At 39.0% G+C, this 21,695-nt stretch overlaps 1 protein-coding gene across 5 annotated transcripts in view; it reads right to left on the bottom strand.

Annotated features, from left to right (window-relative positions):
* The window catches only part of LOC149009890 (uncharacterized), a 78,279-nt gene that overhangs the window by 6,907 nt on the left and 49,677 nt on the right, over positions 1–21,695 (bottom strand). For 3 of the 5 annotated variants that reach the window (XM_089163155.1, XM_089163156.1, XM_089163158.1), the window contains exons 12-16: positions 14,703–14,765; positions 14,489–14,563; positions 7,679–7,729; positions 4,825–4,902; positions 2,721–2,855 (exon numbers count right to left, since the gene is read on the bottom strand). In XM_089163155.1, the coding sequence (XP_089019281.1) occupies positions 2,721–2,855; positions 4,825–4,902; positions 7,679–7,729; positions 14,489–14,563; positions 14,703–14,765 (402 nt within the window). Of the gene's footprint in view, positions 1–2,720; positions 2,856–4,132; positions 4,731–4,824; positions 4,903–7,678; positions 7,730–14,488; positions 14,564–14,702; positions 14,766–21,695 lie in introns of those variants that run through there. The other 2 variants (XM_089163159.1, XM_089163157.1) reach the window with 2 other exon arrangements.

Genomic DNA, 21,695 nt, shown 5'->3' with positions numbered 1-21,695 from the left:
GTGTAGATTTCCTGATGCATAAAGTTCCTCCTTCGTCCATCACCAGAAAGACGATGGTAGAAAATCATTTGTTCAACCAATCTCGTATGACTGGACCCCTCCTCATTTGCCTGCATTGTTGGTGCTTTTGGTCACAGCTCCTCCAAAAAGCCTTTTGTTGAAGTATACGTAAATTTGGGAGTTTTACTATTCACGTTACTGTTCACGTGAACAGTATTATGCTATTGTTTTGATTATATTTTCTATTTCTAATGTGGGAATCTTGCTACATAAGTTTTGGGAGTTTTTAGAAAGCATAGTTTCTATTTTGGTGGTAGTTTCTATTTTTAGAACTTTCTATTTTATGAGTCAGGAAGTTACTAAAGCTGTAATATTTTGTTTCCTTCTTCTAGAGGACAATTACTTGTCTCTCAAGTTGTATTAGATTCATTAGAAGCTATAAATAAAAGTGCTCTGTGATTCTAGACTCTTTAGCTAAGAATCACAGGTCTTTTCTACTGGTTCTTCATCTCTTTTTCTCTTCTTCTTCTTCTCTCTTTTCTCTGTTCAAGTTCAACTGCTATTTTGATTGTTTAAAGCTTGTTTTCTAACACCTTTAAAACCAATTAGTTATGGCCACTTAAAGTTTTGCTTTATCAAGGGAGTTTTAGATTTTCCATTTTTGTAGGGGCTTTTCTATAATAACAATGGGAGATATTTGATTTGGTGTTGTAGTGGTGCTGCAAGACTGCGCGCTCGGCCAATAGGATTTGGTGCACAAGAATCTTTTGTGTCCTAATTTATTACTGCATGCGCACCTTCATCAAGTCCATTTAGATAGAACCCCTTTATCTGAGCCATCCATATCCTTATTATAGCCCTTACTGCAACCTCTGTTGGAATGGTCTTGAGGAGAATGACCATCTCTTCTTTACTTGCCCTTTCTCCCACCTTCTTTGGGGGAAAGCCATTGCTTCCATTTGGCCTTGCTCCAAATGCCCCCTTGAATTTGCTAGGGATTCGACTTGGGTTTCAAGGTCCTTTTGGGGAATTCCATCTGTGACCAAGTTGGCAAGCTTGTTTTTGGAGCTACTATCCACTACCTTTGGTGGGAGAGTAACACTAGGAGATGGAACTCCAACTTTAGGACTCTAGACTTGATTTGGAAAGCCATCTACTTTGATGTCTCCTCTAAGTTGCATATGTTTCTCCATCCCTCGTTATTGATAACCAAGGAACATGCTTATTGTTGTTATCTGGGGCCTAAATTCCACATTTTGGTCTAGTAGCTAAAGACCATTTTTCCTTTTTCTTCCCCCTCTTGTACAATTCATTCCCCTCCTTGGGGTTTTGGTAATGAAATTTATTCATCCAAAAAAAAAAAAAAAAAATCCTCATATTGCAGTTGTCATGGTGCCTATCTGATATAAAGCATTGCAAAGGATAAAAAATCAAGTCCACTCCAGTAAAGCGCCTTAATGACTAGGCATGAGCTTGACAATTATGCCCTGCCATACATCCACATCAAAGATTTGGGTTTTCTTCAGTGCTTTCTTAGCATTGAGGCTTCCTGGACAGATAAAAAAAATCATTTTATTTCAAAGAAAATGCACCTGGGACATCCTGAAGATATGGTTATGGTGGCTTGCCGCCCTTTCCCTCTTCAGCACAGACACACCCCAAACTTTATCTCACTGATGGAGAGCATTTACTAGATATTATTCTTAAAATTATCATCTTATTGGTTGACTCATTACCTCACTTTCACCAGAAATGGCATCACTTATTTGGTGCAAGTTCTCATTATTCTTCAGCTTTGGTCCTTTGCCGGTATAGATTGGGCTAGCTGTCAATGGTCTACTAGTGCCTAATGTCTGTTCTCAATGATAGTCACATTTATGGTGATCCAAGAAACAGAACATGGTGTCTCGCCTTTCTGCAGAATCTGAGTATCAAACAATTGCACATGCTTCTTGTAAAATCCAGTGGATCATTAGTCTCCTAGCTGACTTAGGTATCCCTCATTCTCAGCCAGTCATGCTTTACTGTGATAATGATGCTGCCTTGCACATTGGTGCCAACACCCAGTTTTTCACTGAATGTATTGAGCTTGAGTGCCATTTCATTTGCAAAAATATTCAATATGGTCTCATTTGCATGGCTCGTCTTAACACTTAAGAGGGTTAAAAGTAAACTTGCTGATGCTTTCACTAAACCTTTGGACCATGATGCTTCCATGAACTCATTGGAAAGTAACATAGGTTGAATTTCTTTCAACCCTCTCCAACTTAAGGAGGAATGAGAGCGTAAGGCTAATGCAATCTTTCTGTGTAGTTTCATTAGCATTATCTTGTATATAGAGCTGAGTTATTTTGTTAATTCCTAAATTTAACCCAAATCCTTGTCTAACCATAATGTATGGCTTAGTTAGGAAATCTTTTATGCAATCTAATGTAAGGCTCTATAGTCTATATCCATCCATCGTTTGTCATCCACTTTGAATAGAATAAATTCTCCATTCCATGATGTTCGTTACTTTCTTCAGGCAAAATTTAAACCCTTCCAACATTTTAAACTCTATTGGCATGTTGAATAGCAGAAAGGGAAAATAAATCGAATTCAGAAGAATGGATTATTGTATGCCACAAACTCGTGAAGATAAATAAAAATTTTCAGATAGCAAAGCTAAGAAATACCGGTGGACATAATAGCAAAAGAAATGAAGAAGAATGAGTGAACACCTGCACTTCATTGCATTTATATACGGGATGCCTTCTGGCTATGGAGCTTTGACTCGACAGTATAGCATGGATAGGCCGTAACTCAGAGACTAGTTCTCTATGTCGAGGAAGTGGTGGCAAGTAACACATCTTCACCTGCATTAAGAGAAGACAAACAAGGTAGGAGCACACTTAGTTTTAACTCTTCTGAGTAGATCTGAAAAGTACTAATACAACAACAACTCCGCTGAATCCCAACTAAATGTGGTCGGCCATGGATCTTTTCCTTCCAATCAGCTCCATTCAAGTTCATACTGGATACAAGGCCTAAGACATTCATGTCATCTACCTAGTTCTCCTAAGGTTACTTTAGGTCTGCCCTATGGTCTTTTGGTTCCTTCAATACAGATTAAATTGCCCCTTTGGACTGGGGCATTTAAAGGCCTTCAGGTCCCAATTTCAGATGAAGGACTTAAGATGGTACAACCAGAGTTCAAGGAATCAAGATTGAATCTCCTGATCCTGATTCAAGCCAACTTGGACCGAAACTGGTTGCTGCTGAATCCAATCTCTTGAACTGTTCATATGAAATATCCTTATAGGAAACCAAATTGGTTCTTAAATATTAGAAGGATAGAGGCATTCCCTTCTCCCACTCCCCTTCATATGATGTTGGTAGGTTATGAAATTAAAGTATGTTGAACACTGTGAGCCAATGTATGAACTCACAGAGTCAGGAATTTTTTTTGCTAAGTAATTTCTTTTCTTTATTTTATTTTATTTTATATTTTTGGGCGTAAAAAATTGGTAGTACTCAGAGACAAGTAGTAAGACGGAGCGTTGACCTTGCACGACAGTAATGTGTGGCTATTGATAAAAATAAAAATAGAACACAATGTAATTTCTATAGGAAGAGATTGAACTTAGGTGGCATCAACAAGTTTAAGGGTCACATCATCGAGAGTTCGAAGGATGTGACCACATGCACAAAGGCCCATCAGCATGGTGGTACTACGACCTACAGCCGGAAAGGAAAGGGCCATGGCAAGCAACACTAGCACTGGAGTGGCCAAATAGGACTTAGCCGATCTTATTACTAAAGAGTCAACATGAACAATTAGAACTTGGCCGGTTTTAAAATGTGGTACTTTTTTGGATAGACATCCATTCTCACAATAATCGTCCCGGGCTTTGTTGTGGTGTCTCTTCCATTCGTGATGGGATCCTTCTTGATGAATGGGGTGGTTATGATGATGTCACCTTTCTGCATAGATCTTACGGTAATTGTTTTTCTGAATTACACAAGAGCTCAGGGGGGGAGGGTTAAAAGGTATATAAGATAGAAAAAATTGATAGAAGCATGCTAATCCATAATTCAAACACTTCTAACAATCTGATTCTACCCAGACCCTGCTAAACGCAGAAGCCTTGTGAACTGGCTACAACCTTTGCTAAGAATAAAAAACCCTAATGAAGACATATTTTGAATCTAGTGGATCTACCTCTTCATTTCATTGGATAGAGAACACCAAAACTGTTCACTGTCAATTCCAATTTAATTCCAGTCCAAGTCAAGAAGAATCAACCGAAAACCCCTTAATTCCTAATCTGAATTGCCTCATTTGCCTGGGCCTGGGATCAGAAACAGATGATTCTGATCCTCTGATCCACAGCCAAATGGGACAATCAATTCCTAGAATCATGATTCCTGATAACAAGGGACTACTGAATTTTTTGACTAGTCAAAGTGGGCAGAAATACTTATCCAAATAGTCCATGATGTATAAGGATATTTCCCTTGGTATTAGTCAGGCAACTTTCTGTCATTCACTCCAAAATAGTGAATTTCAACCACCGCTTTAGCAGGCCAGACAGCACCTCTCAGCTGCTAAGCTTATGAACCTCGTAAAAGGTACTCCGAGATAGCTGTCCTTAAAATTTGCATCAATCCATACCCCCAACTCAGAACCGGAGCAGTATTCAATCCCCTGCTTTCAGAGGGCTAAACATTGATACCTGGTCCTTCAGATTCTGGTACATCACAAGTTACATCCTTGCCAAAGAGAAGATAAAAGCAACAAGTCCATAAAATTGGGTGGGGGGGGGGAGAAGAAGGGAAAAAAACCTGGTCCTTGAAGAGATTAACATGAACAAGATTTGATGTTTTCAACTTCAGTTTAGCTGGCTTTCGCTGTATGCCAACCTGACAAAGTTGGAGAGACAATGCCATTAAAGCAATGGTTGCTCAAAATGTAGATTAATATCTCATGAAGACAAGCAGTCACTGTAGCAGTCACACTCTATTAAGAGAAATAATGAAGGCAAGTGGTAAGGGGGGGGGGGAAATGAATAAGGTTAATGTGAAATGCTGATGTAAAATACAAGGAAGCTCCATTCTGAAATGTCAAACATGAATTTTCATCTATCAGGAACTATTCATATATAAGGTCAGGTGCTAAGTCTTGTTTGGAGGCCAGTTTCGACCAAGCCAAGAACCAAGAGATTGTCAAAACAATGGATTTTTTTTCTTCCAGCCAACTCGATGACAATGGTTTCTCAAGACCCAAATGTATATTTCTGTTAATCTTATATTTCATATATAGCCTATTTTTCACCTTCAAAACATGATGCAAGACCAATTTCCTTAAGAACAAAGACTAAAATGCTAGTTTACTACTGTAAATTGTTCTTGGATATTGGCTAGAAAACAGGAAGTTAATGTCAAATATCATTTAGGTAAATATGATGTGTTTCATAGATCAAACAATGGGCCCCTTCCCCTTATTTGAATTCAATAAAACAACTGAAAATCGAATTCTAAAAGTATATAAAGTCTACCCCAAGTTCAGGATAAAAGCTGGACTCTTCAACGGTAGATGCAGTTTTCAACTTTCTAAAGCTGGAGTTTTCTAAAATCTAAAAGTTTCACAAATCTTAATATAATAAAACATTGCTAGAAGCCAAACATGCAGTAAATTATCCGTTTATTTTGATTTCTAAAAAGATATTTACATCTTGTGCTCCTTTAAACAACATTTGCTTATTTATCAATAACATCTTACCTAAAAGCATGTAAAAAGGATATATGGCATACTACCCGTCTTGACCCTAGCCTGGTTTCTCTAGGATCCAATGGAAATAAGTGACACTTGAGGAAGTTTTCAGATCAAAACTTGTTGGAAACCCATCAAAACCAGGATTTTTAAAAAAAAACTCCACTGTTATGTTGTCCCAGTGGCCTCAATGGGTTTTGACCTAGTTCTTGTTTCAAGATTAAGGTCCCACATAAAGGTAGTGTTTTAGAGTTTGAGACCAGCTAAATCTCATGAGATAAGGAGATTAATAAGGGAGGCTCAGACACAGTAATTAGATGGAAAAGCGACTGTTCTCTCAAGGAAGTTTGAATCTTCCATCATCTTTTGGAGATATACTTAAATAGGCACCCAAATCATATAAAATTCCGCCAGAATGATTTTCTGAACATAGGGAAAGGAATAAAGAATGTTTTTGGGTTTAGAATAACCAGATTGTAACTAAAACCTTGTTGAACCACTCTTATGAAATTGCATCCAGCTTTACTGCCACAGCCAGTTCCAGGTTAATGCTGACCCACCCTGTCCAAAGGTAGACTAAGCTAATTTCCAAACCATGGAGTTCAACTTTCCAAACACTGAACTAAGCTAACCAGATCCAAGATTGAAGGTAGGTGTATACAGAGCACCATGATTAAATGGAACTAACTATTCTATATCACACCTAAAAAACTCATACATTAACAATCTGATAAGTTAGAAGCAAAGCTTGTTAGTCAATTCAATAGAATTTTCATACTTGTGCAGTTATGTAACATAAGATTATTAAGCTCTGAAAAATGCTTGGCAATGATCATTGGAAATTTGAGAATATGAGATGCATTTAAGTCGTTTCAACAGTAAGAAGCCTGTATATATGTATGCATTTATGTGTGGGTGACATGAATAAAATAGATAAACTTCAATCATCCACATCCCATGGTGCACTTAATGCACAAATAAAGCAGAATGCCTAGCAGCCAGGCAAAGAAAGAGGGACAACTTATCTCACATGACTGGGCAAGCCTTAATATCACCAAGATGTACATGTTAATGGAGTGCTCCAGTTGTAAGATGTGAGGGTCTCTAGCATACTTATGTTGGTTTATGTGTCGATAAGAGAATCGCTGAGTGGCATCATTGCAATTTATCTGTCTGTCACTATATAAATTTGTAGAAACTGGAAAACATGCTAAAGGGCCAAAGGCCTCATGCAAAATTCATGTTCACCAAAAAAAGAAAAAAAAATTCCATCGATATTGATTTTGACAAAAGTTGCAACCATCAAAATAAGGTTTGACCAGAACATAACTTCTTCAATTAAGATGTAAGCAAATTTGAGAGTATAAGCCAAATGTGAGAGTAGATGGAGCAGAACATTGATCAATTTCAAGAACAGTGTAATCCAAAAAGGTAAGTTTTGTGCCTTATTAAAATCACACACTTGGATGTGCATTGATTATACTAAGAGACAAATTTTTTAAGAAGAAGTCATACTTGTGAGGTGTGATGATGTGGTAGGGAGGTTTCCAAATATGATTTTTTTTGGAACCTACATAACATGATTCTTGGAGAAAGCCTTTTAGGAGCTTCTCTGGCTTCTGGGTTTTGGGTTGTTTTGAATTAGCAGAGACTTTTTTTTTTTTCTTTCCTGTTTCCCTTTTCTTGTTCGTGCCTTTCCATCAGTTTTAAGGGTTATCTGAAGTTCAAGTATGCATTTTTTGATCAAGTAATTACCAGAGCAAGGCACAATAATGTCAGTTCTATAATCTATCTAGAAGACTCGAGCAGAGATATTCAACAATAATATATAATTTGACTCCCCAAAACTAATCCCATAGTACTATCAAACTTTTTTTGCAGTTCATATATAGAAAAAATGAACTGGGAAAAGGGTCCCATACTCACAACATAAGGCACTGGAGCATCAAGAAAATCCAGCATGTTTTGAGGTAGAACCTGAGAAAACAAAGAAAAAGGATAAGGGGGAGAGAGAGAGTGCTTGAAGGGCAAAGCAAAGTTTCACACAGACAGAACTAATCGGAGAGTGCTCAACATGAAGCAACTAGATACTCCAAAAGTATTGACTCCTATAGAAGGGGAAATACAACACAAAAAAGAAAGTATGACTACATTAACAAGCAGCACTGGTAAACTGAAAGCACCAAAAATAAAAATAACAGACTGCCAACTGTTAATTTGTTCATCTCCTTGGCAATCAACCAGAGAAAAAAAAAAAAAAAAAGCTCAACAAGTAAAATGAAAGAAATATTCAAGACTTATTAGTTATTAGTCAGAATATTGCTTGCTAATCCCCAATTAAGTCTGACCACCAACAGGCTACATGTTTGGATTGGCTACTACTGTCCTTCCAATGAAGTGGATTCCTTAATGTCATTGTACTGGATCAACTCCTAGCAATCCAATGGACTTCATGGTTTCCCGAGATCATAGGTTATATGAACATGGATGGTACACTTAATTCTGTTGACATATATGAATGCATCCAGAACATCCTGATGTGTTGTAGGCTCTTCTTCTGGGATAAATATACATACACACACAAGCACAGACGCATAGTACTACTTTTCCATGAAATGAGGCGAAATTTCAGGGTTGAAATCGAAAAGTATAGAATTTCACCTAAATATCACCCAACGGTCAAAATCTCGGCAATTTCGCCCAAAGGTGGTGAAATCGATTCTGGGTTGCCTTTTATAATCGACAACCATTGGACGATATATTGCCGAGAATTCGGATATAAAAGGCAACCAAGAATTGAACTTCTGCCACTTTTGGGCGAAATTTTGATTTGGGTTCCAAAGGTTCTCTCTTGTTCTAGCTTGATTCTTGCAAATTTTGAGTCGATCTTTGACATCTAAGGATAGTTCTTGTGTGATTCTTTCTGGAAAATGCGTGCACCACATCGATCAACCCATGTTTCACTTGAATATTCGAGAATTTCATCTCAGAGGTAACCACACTTCTCCAAACTTGATTTTTACAAAATGCATGACAAAATGTTGTCGAATGTGTATGAATTTAATATATGTTAAACACCGTGGGCCAATCTACGAAATCACAATGTCAAAATCTTTTTTTTGCAAAATAATTTATTTATTTATTTTCAGGCGTCAAAAAAATCAATTTTTCTACACTAAAAATGAAACAGATATACATAATATATGCCTTGTATAAGTATGGATTTAATATATGTTGAATTCCATAGGCCAATCTATGGTTCCAAGGAGTTGAAATATTTTTCCACTGAATAAACAATTATTTTATTTTTCAAAATATTAAAATACTTGTAAAAATTATGGAAAAATAGGGAAAATAGGAAAAAAAATTTTTGAAAATTATAGAAAAATATAGAATGGCTCTCTATGTGTTTTTGAAGTGTTGTCCATATAGTTTAATCACTGATTTTGGTATGGGCAGCCTATTTTCTTGCCAACAAAATTTTAAAAGTTCATTTTATATTAAAAAAAAATAATAATAAATGTGCAAGGGAAGAATTACTAACTAGGTACATGATTGTTTCTTTGTCTAGAGAAAATTATTTTGGTGTTCTTTGTCTAGGTGGATCACAAGGGGCGTGAGGTTCACAGGCACAGTAGAGGCAGGGGGAGGCTGTAGAGCAGCCACAGATGAAGTGGAGGGTGGACAGCAGGGAGAGGCACAAGCACAAAGAGCAGTAGGAGGGAGGGTTGACCCTTCATGGCAGTATCACATAGCAGTAGGAAACAAAAACATGATATGGTGCAATTTCTGTGGTTAAAGTTTTGATGGAGGTGGCACCAGCAAGTTTAAGGCACACATCACCGGAAGTTCAAAGATGTGCTCACATGCGAGGAGGCTTAAGCGGAGGTAGTGAGGAGGGCATTAGAGAAAGGGAAGGAGCACAAGGAAGTTGATAAAAAGAGATAAAGCATTCGATGAGGCAGTGAGGGGGTCTTCAACATATACACTTGACTCTAATATTGAGGAGGATGTTGACCTTGTTGATGAAGGAAGAGAGCAGAAGGAGAGGGAGACCAGGTGTGCAATTGAAGAGAGCAACGCATTGCACCAATAGGAGCAGGAGAGGGCCAGAACTAGAGCTACAAGAGTTGGTCCCTCTAGGGTTGCAGGGGTTGGAGCATCTAGGTTAGGAATAGGGGGTGGTATGTTTGGCATCTTCAGTCAGTCACACAATCAGAGGGCTTTTCCTTCTCCATCACCAACTGATTATCCACGGTGTTAGGACCCGATCCTAAAGCAAGATCCTGATGTTTTTCAGGAGGAGGGGGGTGAGGCAGCCCAAGATCATAGGCCATAGAAGAACATAAATGGAAAGGTTAAAGAAGTAGTGGCAAAGTGGATGCTCTTTCACACCATTCCAGCGAACACAACACAAGGACTATACTATAAGAACAAGATAGACACTAGTGCATCAGCAGGTTCTGGATACATTGGCCCCACCCCTAAAGAGGTCACAACCACATACCTAACACAACATAAGGATTTGGAGGCATACATTAGGGATATAAGACCTTTCTGGCAAACATACAAGTGCACCACTATGTTTGATGGATGGACTGGTCCGACGGAAAAAAATCCATCATCAACTGCATGGTGTATTGTGATAGGATGCTTGTCTTCTTGAGATCAGTGGATGCTACTAGTAGGGTGAAAAACCACACATGTATCTTTAGACTCCTATAGGTGGGGTGGGAGAATGTTGTGTAGACTGCAGATCGTCACTAATAACGGCTTCAATTTTAAGAAAGTAGGTGAGATGATGATGATGCACCGAGTATCATCTATTTTGGATACCTTGTGTGGCCCACCATATTGACATCATGTTGAAGGATATTGGGAAGATCAAAATTGTCGAGGGTGTATAATCATGTCTATGCTCTCGACATGATGAGGTGACCATGTGGTGGTGACTTAGTGCAGCCCGGTCCCACGATATTCGCAAAAAACAGTATAACGGCTGAAGAAGATGGGCCTAAGATTGATGTTTGCATCCTAGGAGTGGTTTAGTTTGAGTGCATCAAGGTTAGATATGTAATTTATACAATTATTTCAGTTTCCAAAGTACTCCACTTATCTATTAAATACTAACTTAATGTGTCTGTCATGATTTAGGACCTAAACAGCACATTGCACAACTCATTATTTCATGATTTCATCAGATGATTTCTAGGGATAAGTAGGGTTAGTTTTGCAGATCATATTATAAAGGTCTTGCATATGGTGGATTCCTCCTTGAAGGGCCCACCATGCCCCACCTATATGCAGCCATTCAGCTCAGAAAGACTGCCATAGAAAAAGCAAACCCGAAAGGCTGCCAGGGTTTCCAATCTATCATCGATAAACGACAGACCCAACATCTTATCCATTGTATAAGGCAGGCTTGTAAGTAAATATCCTAGATTGTTGCCTTGTTGATAATTCATTCAATCTTAAATATCATTATGAGTTTGTCAATTGTACAACCTATTATCTCAACCCCAAATATTAGTATAGCAAACATTTGGGGTTGCACACAGACTTGCTTTAGGCTGTGATGCAAGCGATTGCGAAGTTAGAGCCGACTACTCAGTGCTTTAGTCATTCTATAACAATAAGGTGAGATAGTAGAGAACTAGGACTTAGGTCTCACATTTTATTTTTGAAAGAATTAAGCTAAACATTATAACAAATGATTGTAAATAAAGATTTTAGGGATGCATTTGGGTCCTTTGGTTCAGATGTTGCTTTGGGGGACAGGCTAACACTGATCCAGGTTAGATGCATTAATATTACATTTAATAGATTAAATAGATTATATGTTAAGTATTAACTCAATGTTTTTGTCATAATGCAACTGATTGGTGGGTACTATATGGTTCAAGTGCAATGAACTTCAAGACAGTGGCAATCACGTCCCTCTCAAATTTACTCCGCCTCTGGGTGTGAAAGGAACTGCAGTACATCAACTTGATCCACCAGAAGAGGAGGAACAGATTAGGGAGTCAGCGCCTTAATGATCTAGTCTTCATCCATCACAACCTTAGGTTGAAGCTGCAGCACGCCAGGGACCAGGCGGAGGGTAGAGGGCAGAATGATATCATCGACCTCGCCGATACCTTAGAGGTGGATCAGATGGCGAGGATCCCCTCATTGATTGGGTGAGGAGCAAGGGTGAGCTAGTGTTGGACCAGCCTAGAGGGAGGTCATACCCAGAGATTGCTCGAGTTGTGGGGGTTAACGTTGATGCATTCATGGCATCTCGGGATGGGCAGACACACGCACAAGACGCAACTAGTATTGTGGATGAGGATTGGATGATGGCCCCTATCGCGCACGACAATGAGTTTGAGTCTACTCAGTCTGGAGGATCCAAATAACACCCTCCCTTCTAGTTAGACACATGACGATTATGGCGGTGATGATGGGGATGGTGGTGATGATGATGAGACTGTAGGTGATGGGGATGATAATGGTGACTATGACGATGATGGTTGTGGTGGGGGAGGACTTTGAGAGCATACACCAGTTCCATTACTAGAGACACAATTGCCCCCCAGAGATACAATGGGGAGAGTCACCTCACTCATGCCACACAAGATGCAGATTATGGTGGGAAGCACATCATGGTCATCCTACCACCTACAGCTGGAAGGGCAAAGGGAAGCAGCACTGACATAGCTATAAGGGTGACACCTCATCGTACGGGTCTTTCTACATCCGATGGATGTGGCCAGCCTAATAGGCTCGATGGAATCTAAGAGCTTAGATGAGTCCAAATCTCCACATCTACATATAGGGCTTACAGTTACGGTCCTTATGGTGTCCCTCCTAGTAATGGACATTATGGTATGAGTATCCCTTCCAGTGGCGATTACAGTGATTATGGGTCAGACTCGGGGGCAAAGTCAATTGTAGAGTCCATCTTCTGATGGGGCCCACCACCATCAACACCACTACACCCACCGAGCCTATTTTGTTCCCTTGTTATGCACTCCCTCAATTAAGAGTTTTCACTCTTATGGATGATGCAGCATACAAAGCTGTAGTTTGCTACGACAACGAAAACCATCAGCTGAACACATTATGGGATGACTATGTATTTTTGTTGGAGGAGAGGATGCTAGTGGCACACTTGGGCCCGAGACAGGGGATGGATCCACCAAGGCATAGCACTTGGTATTGAAATGATGAGAGCCACTATCATGGGGGAGACCGCCGAGCGAGACTCGCCCAGAACCGAGACCGACCATCTCGGCGAGACCGGCGAGTGGCCTTGGGCTCACTCGGAGCCCACCGGTGGGTTGGCCCGTAGGCAAACTTGGTTTTAGCCTTGATGCCTTGACCCTAGTGGCCTGGTTGTGAGACGCCCTAGTTGTTTCGTCTCCCTTTGTGAACCGTGCGGGTTAGAATGCGGTTTATACTATTATAACCTTAATCGTAGGTTGAGGCGGTTATTCTGTTATAAACCTTAGGCATATAAATGAAAATCTGTGTATCTCATCATAACTTATGTCATCGATAACTTCTTGGTTTCTTTTCTTTCGTGATGATGTTCCCGTTGTTTTATGTCATTATGCTGTTCATGCGTGAGGTGATTGGTTTTCTTGTGTTGTAGTGTGCTGGTGTTGCGTGCTTTGGCTGAAATCTACAATTTGGTAAATTGAGGTTCCAGGAGATATGGCGAGATTTGGGGGCGGTGGGTTGGGGTCTCGGCGGTTCCCTCTCGCGTCTGCCCGTCTCGTCTCGGTTTTGGCCGGATTCTCGGAGATCTCGGCGAGATCTCGCGGTCTCCCCCTGGCCTATAGCACATGAGGCAGCAGCATAGCTTTGGTTATTCTTATTTCAAATTCCATACTTGAATGGTTGTACAGTTGAACTTGACTACTTGTATTGTTGTATATTTGTATACTGGATTTTAATTGTTGTCTTTTTTTCTCGCAATTTAATGAAGATCTTTGTATTCTCTTGTGTCATTTGCATACTTACATTAGTTTAAAATCATGTTCCACTCCAGTTTTGCCCGCATACAGCCGCTAGGCATGTGTCAATCAAGAACACCACTTTAGGTTAGGTTTTAGGCAAAAATAACACTTGCAGTGTATTTATTGACCTCAGATTAGCCTAGACACCAAAAACCAAGCCAGAATGACCCCAAATACCCCCTGAAACTTGGGTTGAAATCTGGTCAAAACATTATGATATACATACATATATATATATTTATTTGATTTTGCACTACATTGTTAAGCTGTTCATCAAAACACCTTTGAAGCTCACTACTTCAGGTTTGCTACTGTTTTCTTTCCACTGGGAAGCTACAGCTGTTTTATACGCAGAAGCTTCATCTGCAGTGCCATAAGATGAACAATCACAAGTGTCTCAATTAAGCCAGGGTGTCAAAAAAACCTAGCTAGAAAAACTGTATTGCTATGGAACACAACTTCCATGTTACAGAAAGAATAAGTTGGTTTCAATTAGTGTAAGAGAGACTACTTCCTCCATCCATGCTAATAGAAATGATTGGTTTCTGTCAACCAACATAACAGAGTGCAATATTTATGACAGAACTAATATTGATCCCTCGAATTCCAAAGTTCACAACGATGAATAAATGAGAAGAAGAATGTTTTTAGTATCTCTGACTCCATTTTTAGTCTCATATTTGATTAAAATTTTCTGTTGGCTCTATAAAACAAAGAAGAAGCCTAAACTTACAGGAAGCAACAAACTCTGCCATTCAAATGGACGAATCAGAGGAATAAGTGACAACACAGTAGCTGATAGGACACCCTGCAAAAATTATAATTTCAAAATTCAACGGTCACAATTTACTGGGTAGAGAGTGTCTCTCTTTTTTAACTTAACATATCCACAGGTTCACAAATGATGATCTACAGAGAGAGATGATCACATCAGTAGTCAAATTTACCAGATTCGGGCACACAACCACTACTTGTTTCTCCAATAATACTCCTGAAAGTAAAGCCAAAAACTGAAAGATGCAAAACTCATCAGACTCTTGTACAAATAAATGCAGCACATGCACTAAACGGATAAAAACACAAAGGATAGCAGCCACAGGATAGGGAAGGGGCAGGTCCATAACAATACAGATGTAAATTAAGCACATTTTAGGTGGACAAAAAACTATCCAAAATTTGCATCAACTATGACATCTATACCTGAATTTGATTGAATATCCTACAGATACTTAACCTTCATATTTGAATCACTATCTGCTAAGGTTCAGAGTCAAAAACTTAATCCGATGGTATCTGATAAAAAATTTATAAAGAGAAAGGGGGACAAAAAGGGCACACACACACATATATATATAGCATGTATGTTTTGAGGTTCTAAATATGGAAAACTCTAGAGAGAACTTGAAAAGACTTAAAAGAGCCTTATAGAATAAGAAACTTAAACAACCTTCAGAAAAATGTTTTGATTACCCATATTTCCTATATCAGCTGACTCAACTAACCCTTCTAGAAAAAAGAATGAACTCAACTAACCCTTTTCCCAACTAATCATATTAATATCTCCTAGATAACTTTCTTTACTAGGCAACAATAAGAATCGTTTAAAAAAATTGAACAATTAGCAGCTTCACAACTCAAAATTTTAAAAGTGGAGGCAAAGGACAAAAGAGAACTTTTTACATGAAATCCCTCAAAAACAGACCCCTCCTCGAAAAATCACGAGTCGCATGCACCTCCCCCACAAAAAGGGGTTAAATTGCTCAAGGAAAAATGATGAGCACATTTAGGAAACTAGGGCAAAACAACATTTTAACACTGGGGAGCACCGGTAGTTGTTCAAAAATTCAGATTAGCAACGGGTTGGGAAAACACGTACACACCCGCAATCCGTCGTGGGCCGATTGGACAGAGCGGAATCCAACTCAAACTTGTTAATTAGATTTTATTTATTTTGTTAGAGTAGGGCCCCGCACTGTTTCTTTTTGATATTTATTTGGTTATTTATTATTCTCTGTTTTTCCCCCTCTTTTTTTACTTCTTTCCCCCCTTTTGTCAAATATTTTTTGTTTTTTTTTCTTCTCTTCTTCCCTTCTTCTTCCGCCCGTGCCGCGTTTGTTTTTTTTTTTTTTCTCCCTTTTCTCTCTCTCTCCCTCTCCCCCCTCTCTCTCCCCTTTTGTTGTCCTTCTTTTGTTTTTTCCTTCTTTTCTCTTTTTTTTTATCTTTTTTCCTTGTTTGTTTCTCTTCTTCTTCTCTCGGTCGGTCTTTGTTTCCTTTTTCCTGTTTTTTGTTGCTTTTTCTTTTTTGCTCGGTTCCCTTCTTTGTTTTTGGGGTTCGTTTTGTGTGTTTGGGTTGGTTGTGTTTTTCTTTGGTGTTCCTTTGTTCTTTTTTCGTGTTGTGTGTTCGTCGCTTCTCCGGGTCGCTCGTTTTGTCGGTGTGGTGGTGGTCTGTTTTTTTGTTTGGTGCGTGGTTCTTCGTTTCTCCCCCCCTCCCTTCGCCTCTTTCTTTTTGGTTTTTCCTTTTTTTGTTCTCCCTTCCCCGTCCGCGGTGCCTCCGGCTCTCTGGTTGGCTTCTTTTCCTTTTTGCTTTGTTTTTGCTTTGTTTCTTCGTTTTCTTTCGCTTCTTCTTTCTCGGCCCCCGCGCCTCGGCCTCTTTCGGTGCGGGTGGTGTTGTCCTTTTTTCCGTCTTTTTTTTGCTGTTGTTTGCTTTTTTTTCGTTCTTCGTGCTTGCGTTGGTTGTCGTTGGTTTGTTTGTTTGTTACTTGATCTTCCCTCTCGCTTCTTTGGTTGTTCTGTGGCTTCTCCGGTCGCCCGGCTCGGCCGGGTTTTTTTTTGCAATGCAGTAATGTTAACATTCAAAAAAATAAAACAAAGCCATGTCACCCTTATACAGGAAATATGACCATTTTCCCCTCACCTCAGGGGAAACCAAGTCTCCATTTGATAACTCATGACCTCACTCACCTTGAACTACTGCATTTCTCAACCCACCACTAGAGGGAAGGGAGAAGCAGCATTTTGAATTTTTTTTTGGGCTGAACATAGCATATGATTAATCAGGTTGCTTGTGTTGATACCATAACTGAAAATTCGGTGAAACATGGTACACAATCGTACCATGTTTCTGTGGGTTTTAGGTTATTTTTGTGTCTAATTTTTTTGTATATAGCTAGTTCGAGGCCATTAAATACAATAGCAGTGTTAATTTTTACTAAAACCTAACACAAAGTGGTCTTCTTGATTTACACATGCCCAATTGTTAGCAACCGAAACTGGATCATGCATTTTCATTAATGGAAACTCAGATATACAAGAGAACATTGACACATTTAATAAAATGCAAGAACAAATACTAATAAATAATCCAATCTCAATGATACCTTACAAGTTACAAATCACAATTATTACAACTTGAAATTTTGTTGAAATTCAGTCAATTAACTCAATTTCATTTTGGACCATATTTCGTCTCGATAGGCTTGAGATGGTAGAACTTTTGCGAAATTTAGTACCACGGTTGATAACTCCCCCCCCCCCCCCCCCAAAAAAAAAAAAAAAAAAAAAACCCAACAATATTGGCTAGGCGGGAGAAAAAGTGGGCATTTTCTGGAAGTTACTCAAAGTCTCCAATCTGACATGCATGTACCTATGACTTTTTAGTCTGAGGCTCTTGTTATTGCTGACCTTTTTTATCCACCACATCCCCACTAAACTTTCCATCCCCTTGGAAACCTTGTCTCACCAAACTTTCTGGTACATCTATTCTTCTAGAACTAATCTTGATTCTAAAACCCTCAAACGTTCTTTCTAGGGTATTCTACTGTTCCAAGGGCTATAAGTGTTAACATCCTTATTCCCATCAATGCATTCTTTCCAAAGATGACTCCTTTGAATCCGTTCCTATAATACCCTAGGTTTGAAAACATAATATGTTTTAAATCAGTAATTTCATCTCAAGTGCATTTTCATAATTCTACACATTAGGAGCAGACATGTGAATTAAACAAATAAGGGTTTTCTTAAATATTATTGGGTGTGCTGAGAGTTATTTAGATAAATAGCGGTTTTATGAATTTAGAATGTACTAGTGTAGTTTATCCCTTCTATTTAAATATTAGTTATCAATTTAATGAAGGTATGAGTATCTAGAATTCTAGCCTAGTGGCTGAGACTTAGACTAATGCATTAAAAGGTCCAAGGTTCAAGTCTAATGAGCATCAAGGAATATTAATATTTTTAAAGGTTTTAATACTGGATCAATAAGGGAATGATTTGAATAAATCAAGAAAAAGGGGGTAGATTGTGAAACGTGATAAGAGAAGGGAATGGATAGGATTCCTAATTAATAGGAGTTTGAAATTTGAAATTAATTGTGATAAAGTGAGCTACTAATTGATAGGAGTTTGAATTAAATTGTAAATAGAGAAGTCATGATAGAGTGAGCTATCTAATAGGGGTAGATAGGTTAGGATAAAAATGGAAAATAATGAAGAAATGAGAAAGTGAGATGACTGAGAAAGAAAAGAGAGAGAAACGTGGAAAAGTGAGATAGAAAGAAAAACAAAATAAAAAGAAAGAAAGAGAGAAATAGGATGGAAAGGAGATTGTGATTAAAAGGTATGGAAGAGAGAGAGAGAGAGAGAGAGAGAGAGAGAGAGAGAGAGAGAGAGAGAGAGAGAGAGTTGGAATAAGAGCTAGAATTGTGGGTATAAAGAAGAGGATAGCCAGCATTGCATAAGAAAGAAAGAGAGATCAGCCATGAAAAGCACTAGACGAAAAAGGAGTCAGAAAGAAAAAAAGAAAGGAGAAGAGCAGGCATCGATCAAATTCTAGTAAAGAGTTAGGTTCCCCTCTTGTTGATACAAGAAGATACTAGAGATTGGTAAGAAAGCTGATCTACCTTTCTTCGACTAGCCCAAATATCACATATGCATTTGGGATGTTTATTAGTTAGTAGATTTACTTTCCATATTGATGGTTTCCATATGTGGGTTGATTTGCTAGGATCTTTCATTTTCTCTTATAATATTCCCACATTCTGAAGATTTGATTTGTTCTATTTTTGCAAGGTTATTAGTAGAAATAAAGCTCCTGTTGTGCCCTTATTATACAAGCCAGGACTCCCACAATTCTTTCAACATGTTATCAAAGCCAACTCTGATCCAAGAACCTTAACAATTCCCATTGCAGAGCACCACTACCACCGCCACCATCTCTCTCTCCTCCTCTTGCCATCGCAAAGCTTCCAAACACCAATGACACCGTTTTTTCCATTCTTCTCCCATCGGAACCTGCTGCCTCCCACTTAAAACATCTCCAGCACCTATCACCACCATCTTCTCCACCAATCTAACCAAGTGTTACCACTAGAAGACTGCTAAACACCAGCGACATCCCCTAGGGTATCATCTACTCCTAGCAATACTTCTAGGAGGGCTGAACCTTGTTTTTTGAACCCTTTTTGGCATGCAATCCCCCTAGGAGCATCACCTTCTCTTTGCAATTCTCCTAGGGGTGTCATCACTCCTTCTCCAAGCACCCCTGGCCTCTGCTATTGTCTCTAGAGCCATTGCCTACTTTGCAAGAGGCTCTAGAACCATCGCCCTTGTTTCTCCTATGTTCTAAAAAATTTCTCCTAAAAAATTCCTTAATGCCTTGTTTTTGGTAGTGAGCATTTTTCTCCTACCCAAATTATTTTTCTTATGGTGCATCTAGCATTAAGGATCCTCCCGTTTCTTCTGTTTCTTGGGATTGTGATTTTCTCCCTTTCAAATGACCATTGTTAAGCTTAATGGGACCAATTATCCTTGTTGATCTCATTTTATTTCTCTTGTGGTTAGTGATCATGGTTTGACTGGCCATCTTCATGGAACTTCTATCAAGCCCTTTCTTGGTGTGGCTCAAAATAAGTGGAAGATGGATTAATGCTTGGTTATGTGATTTCTCCTTAATTTCATTGAACCAAGTATTGTAGAGAGTTACCTTCTCCTTCTTGATGCTGCTATAATATGGAAGGATGCCAAAGATACTTACTCTAAGGTTGGGAATGATGCACAATGCTTTGAGATTTAATAGAAGACTCATCAATTGTAACAAAAGGAGCTTACTCTATTTCAATATTATAATACTCTTTTGAGGCATCATACTAGAAACCATCTGCGTCGACACTCCACCTCAAAATGGGGTTGCCGAACGCAAGAATAGACGTCTTCTTGCGGTAACCCGTTCTCTAATATTCACTATGCATGTGCCTCTTAGGTTTTGAGATGATGCAGTCCTTATGCAGCTTATTTGATTAACCAAATGCCTTCCCAAATTTTGGACCAATGCTGCCCCTCAAAGTTCTTTTAAGGATAGCAGCCTTTACTGTACCACCTAAGGTTTTTTATTGTGTTGCCTTCATCCGAAACCACCATGTTCATGGTAAGTTGAATCCACGTGGGTTACGGTGCATCTTCTTAGGTTATCCTCCTGCTCACAAGGGATATATCTGTTATCAAATCCTGGTTCTTGTCATTTCTTTGTTTCTACACCTCTTAAAGGGGAAAGTCTTCGTGAAGAGGTTCCGATCTTGATTCCTCCTAAGATTCCTATAGATAATCCTCCTTTAGAAGATGGATCAATTAAACACAAACAGCTGGTGGATAATGTGCAAGGGGAGCAAAGACCTCTAAAGACTTATCAAAGAAAGCATTAAGACCCCTTCTGTGTCGAGCCAGTTGGTGGCTTTGGCCCCTAGTCATGAAGTACCAATTCTTCCAAGGGAACCTATCTCTGACCCTTCTTTTGATCTTACTTTGGACTTACCAATTGCTTGGAGCAGGCAGCCACGGACCTACACCACACATCCTATTTCCAGTATGTTTCATATCAATCCCTATCCCCAAAGTTTCAATATTTTGTTTCCTCTTTGTCCTTTACTTTTGTTCCTAACACTTGACAGGAAGCATCATCTCACTCAAACTGGAAGGAAGCAATGGACAAGGAAATGTGAGCTCCAAAAAAAAAAACAAAATGTTGGAACTGTTGTCTTTGCCTTTAGGAAACAGGATTGTTGGATGCAAATGGGTATTTGCTATCAAGCATAAGGTAGATGGGACCGTGGAGAGGTACGAAGTAAGATTGGTGTCCAAGGGCTTCACTCAGACTTATGGGATTAACTACCACGAGAAATTTGCCTTTGTGCTAAGATGAACACAGTTCGGGCTCTCCTTTCATGTGCAGTAAATAAGGGGTGTAGCATACAGCAGTTAGATGTCAATAATGCTTTTCTACATGGAGAACTGTAAGAGGAGATGTATATAGATGTGCCACCTAGGTATTTATTATTGACTCATTGAAAAGTGTGCAACTTGAAGAGGGCATTATATCGGCTAAAGCAATCTCCAAAAGCATGGTTTGAAAGGTTTCATGAAGCCATGATCTATAATGCCTACAAGCAGAATAATGTAGTCCACACCTTCATAAAACAAGATGGATCCCACACTACTGTACTTCTAGTGTATGTGTATGAATTGTGATCATAGGCAACAGTGACGATGGAATTTTAGCTTTGAAGATTTTTTGGGGAACGGAGTTTGAGATTAAAGATATGGGAAAACTCATATTTCTTAGGACTAGATTTAGCATACTCGGCTAGTGGTGTGTCTCTCTCACAAAGAAAGAATATTTTAGATCTACTGAAGGAAAGTGGGATGTTAGGATGTAAGCCAGTTGAAACTCCTATTAAGACTAATTTACACTTAAAGGCAAAAGAAGGAGAACCAGTTGATAAGACAAGATACCAAAAGTTGGTGGGGAAGTTGATTTATTTGTCACATACTAGACCAGATATCACATTTGCAGTTAGTCTTGTCAGCCAATATTTGCATGATCTCTATTCCTCATATGTGGATGTAGTACACCAGATCTTAAGATATTTGAAGGCTACTTTAGGGAAAGGTA

This window comes from Hakea prostrata, chromosome 7 (genome assembly GCF_041222555.1).
Source record: "Hakea prostrata isolate BN-2017 chromosome 7, UWA_Hpros_2, whole genome shotgun sequence".
Taxonomy (NCBI): domain Eukaryota; kingdom Viridiplantae; phylum Streptophyta; class Magnoliopsida; order Proteales; family Proteaceae; genus Hakea; species Hakea prostrata.
Note: the sequence above shows the minus strand (reverse complement) of the source record. Positions and strands in the feature narration are given on the sequence as shown.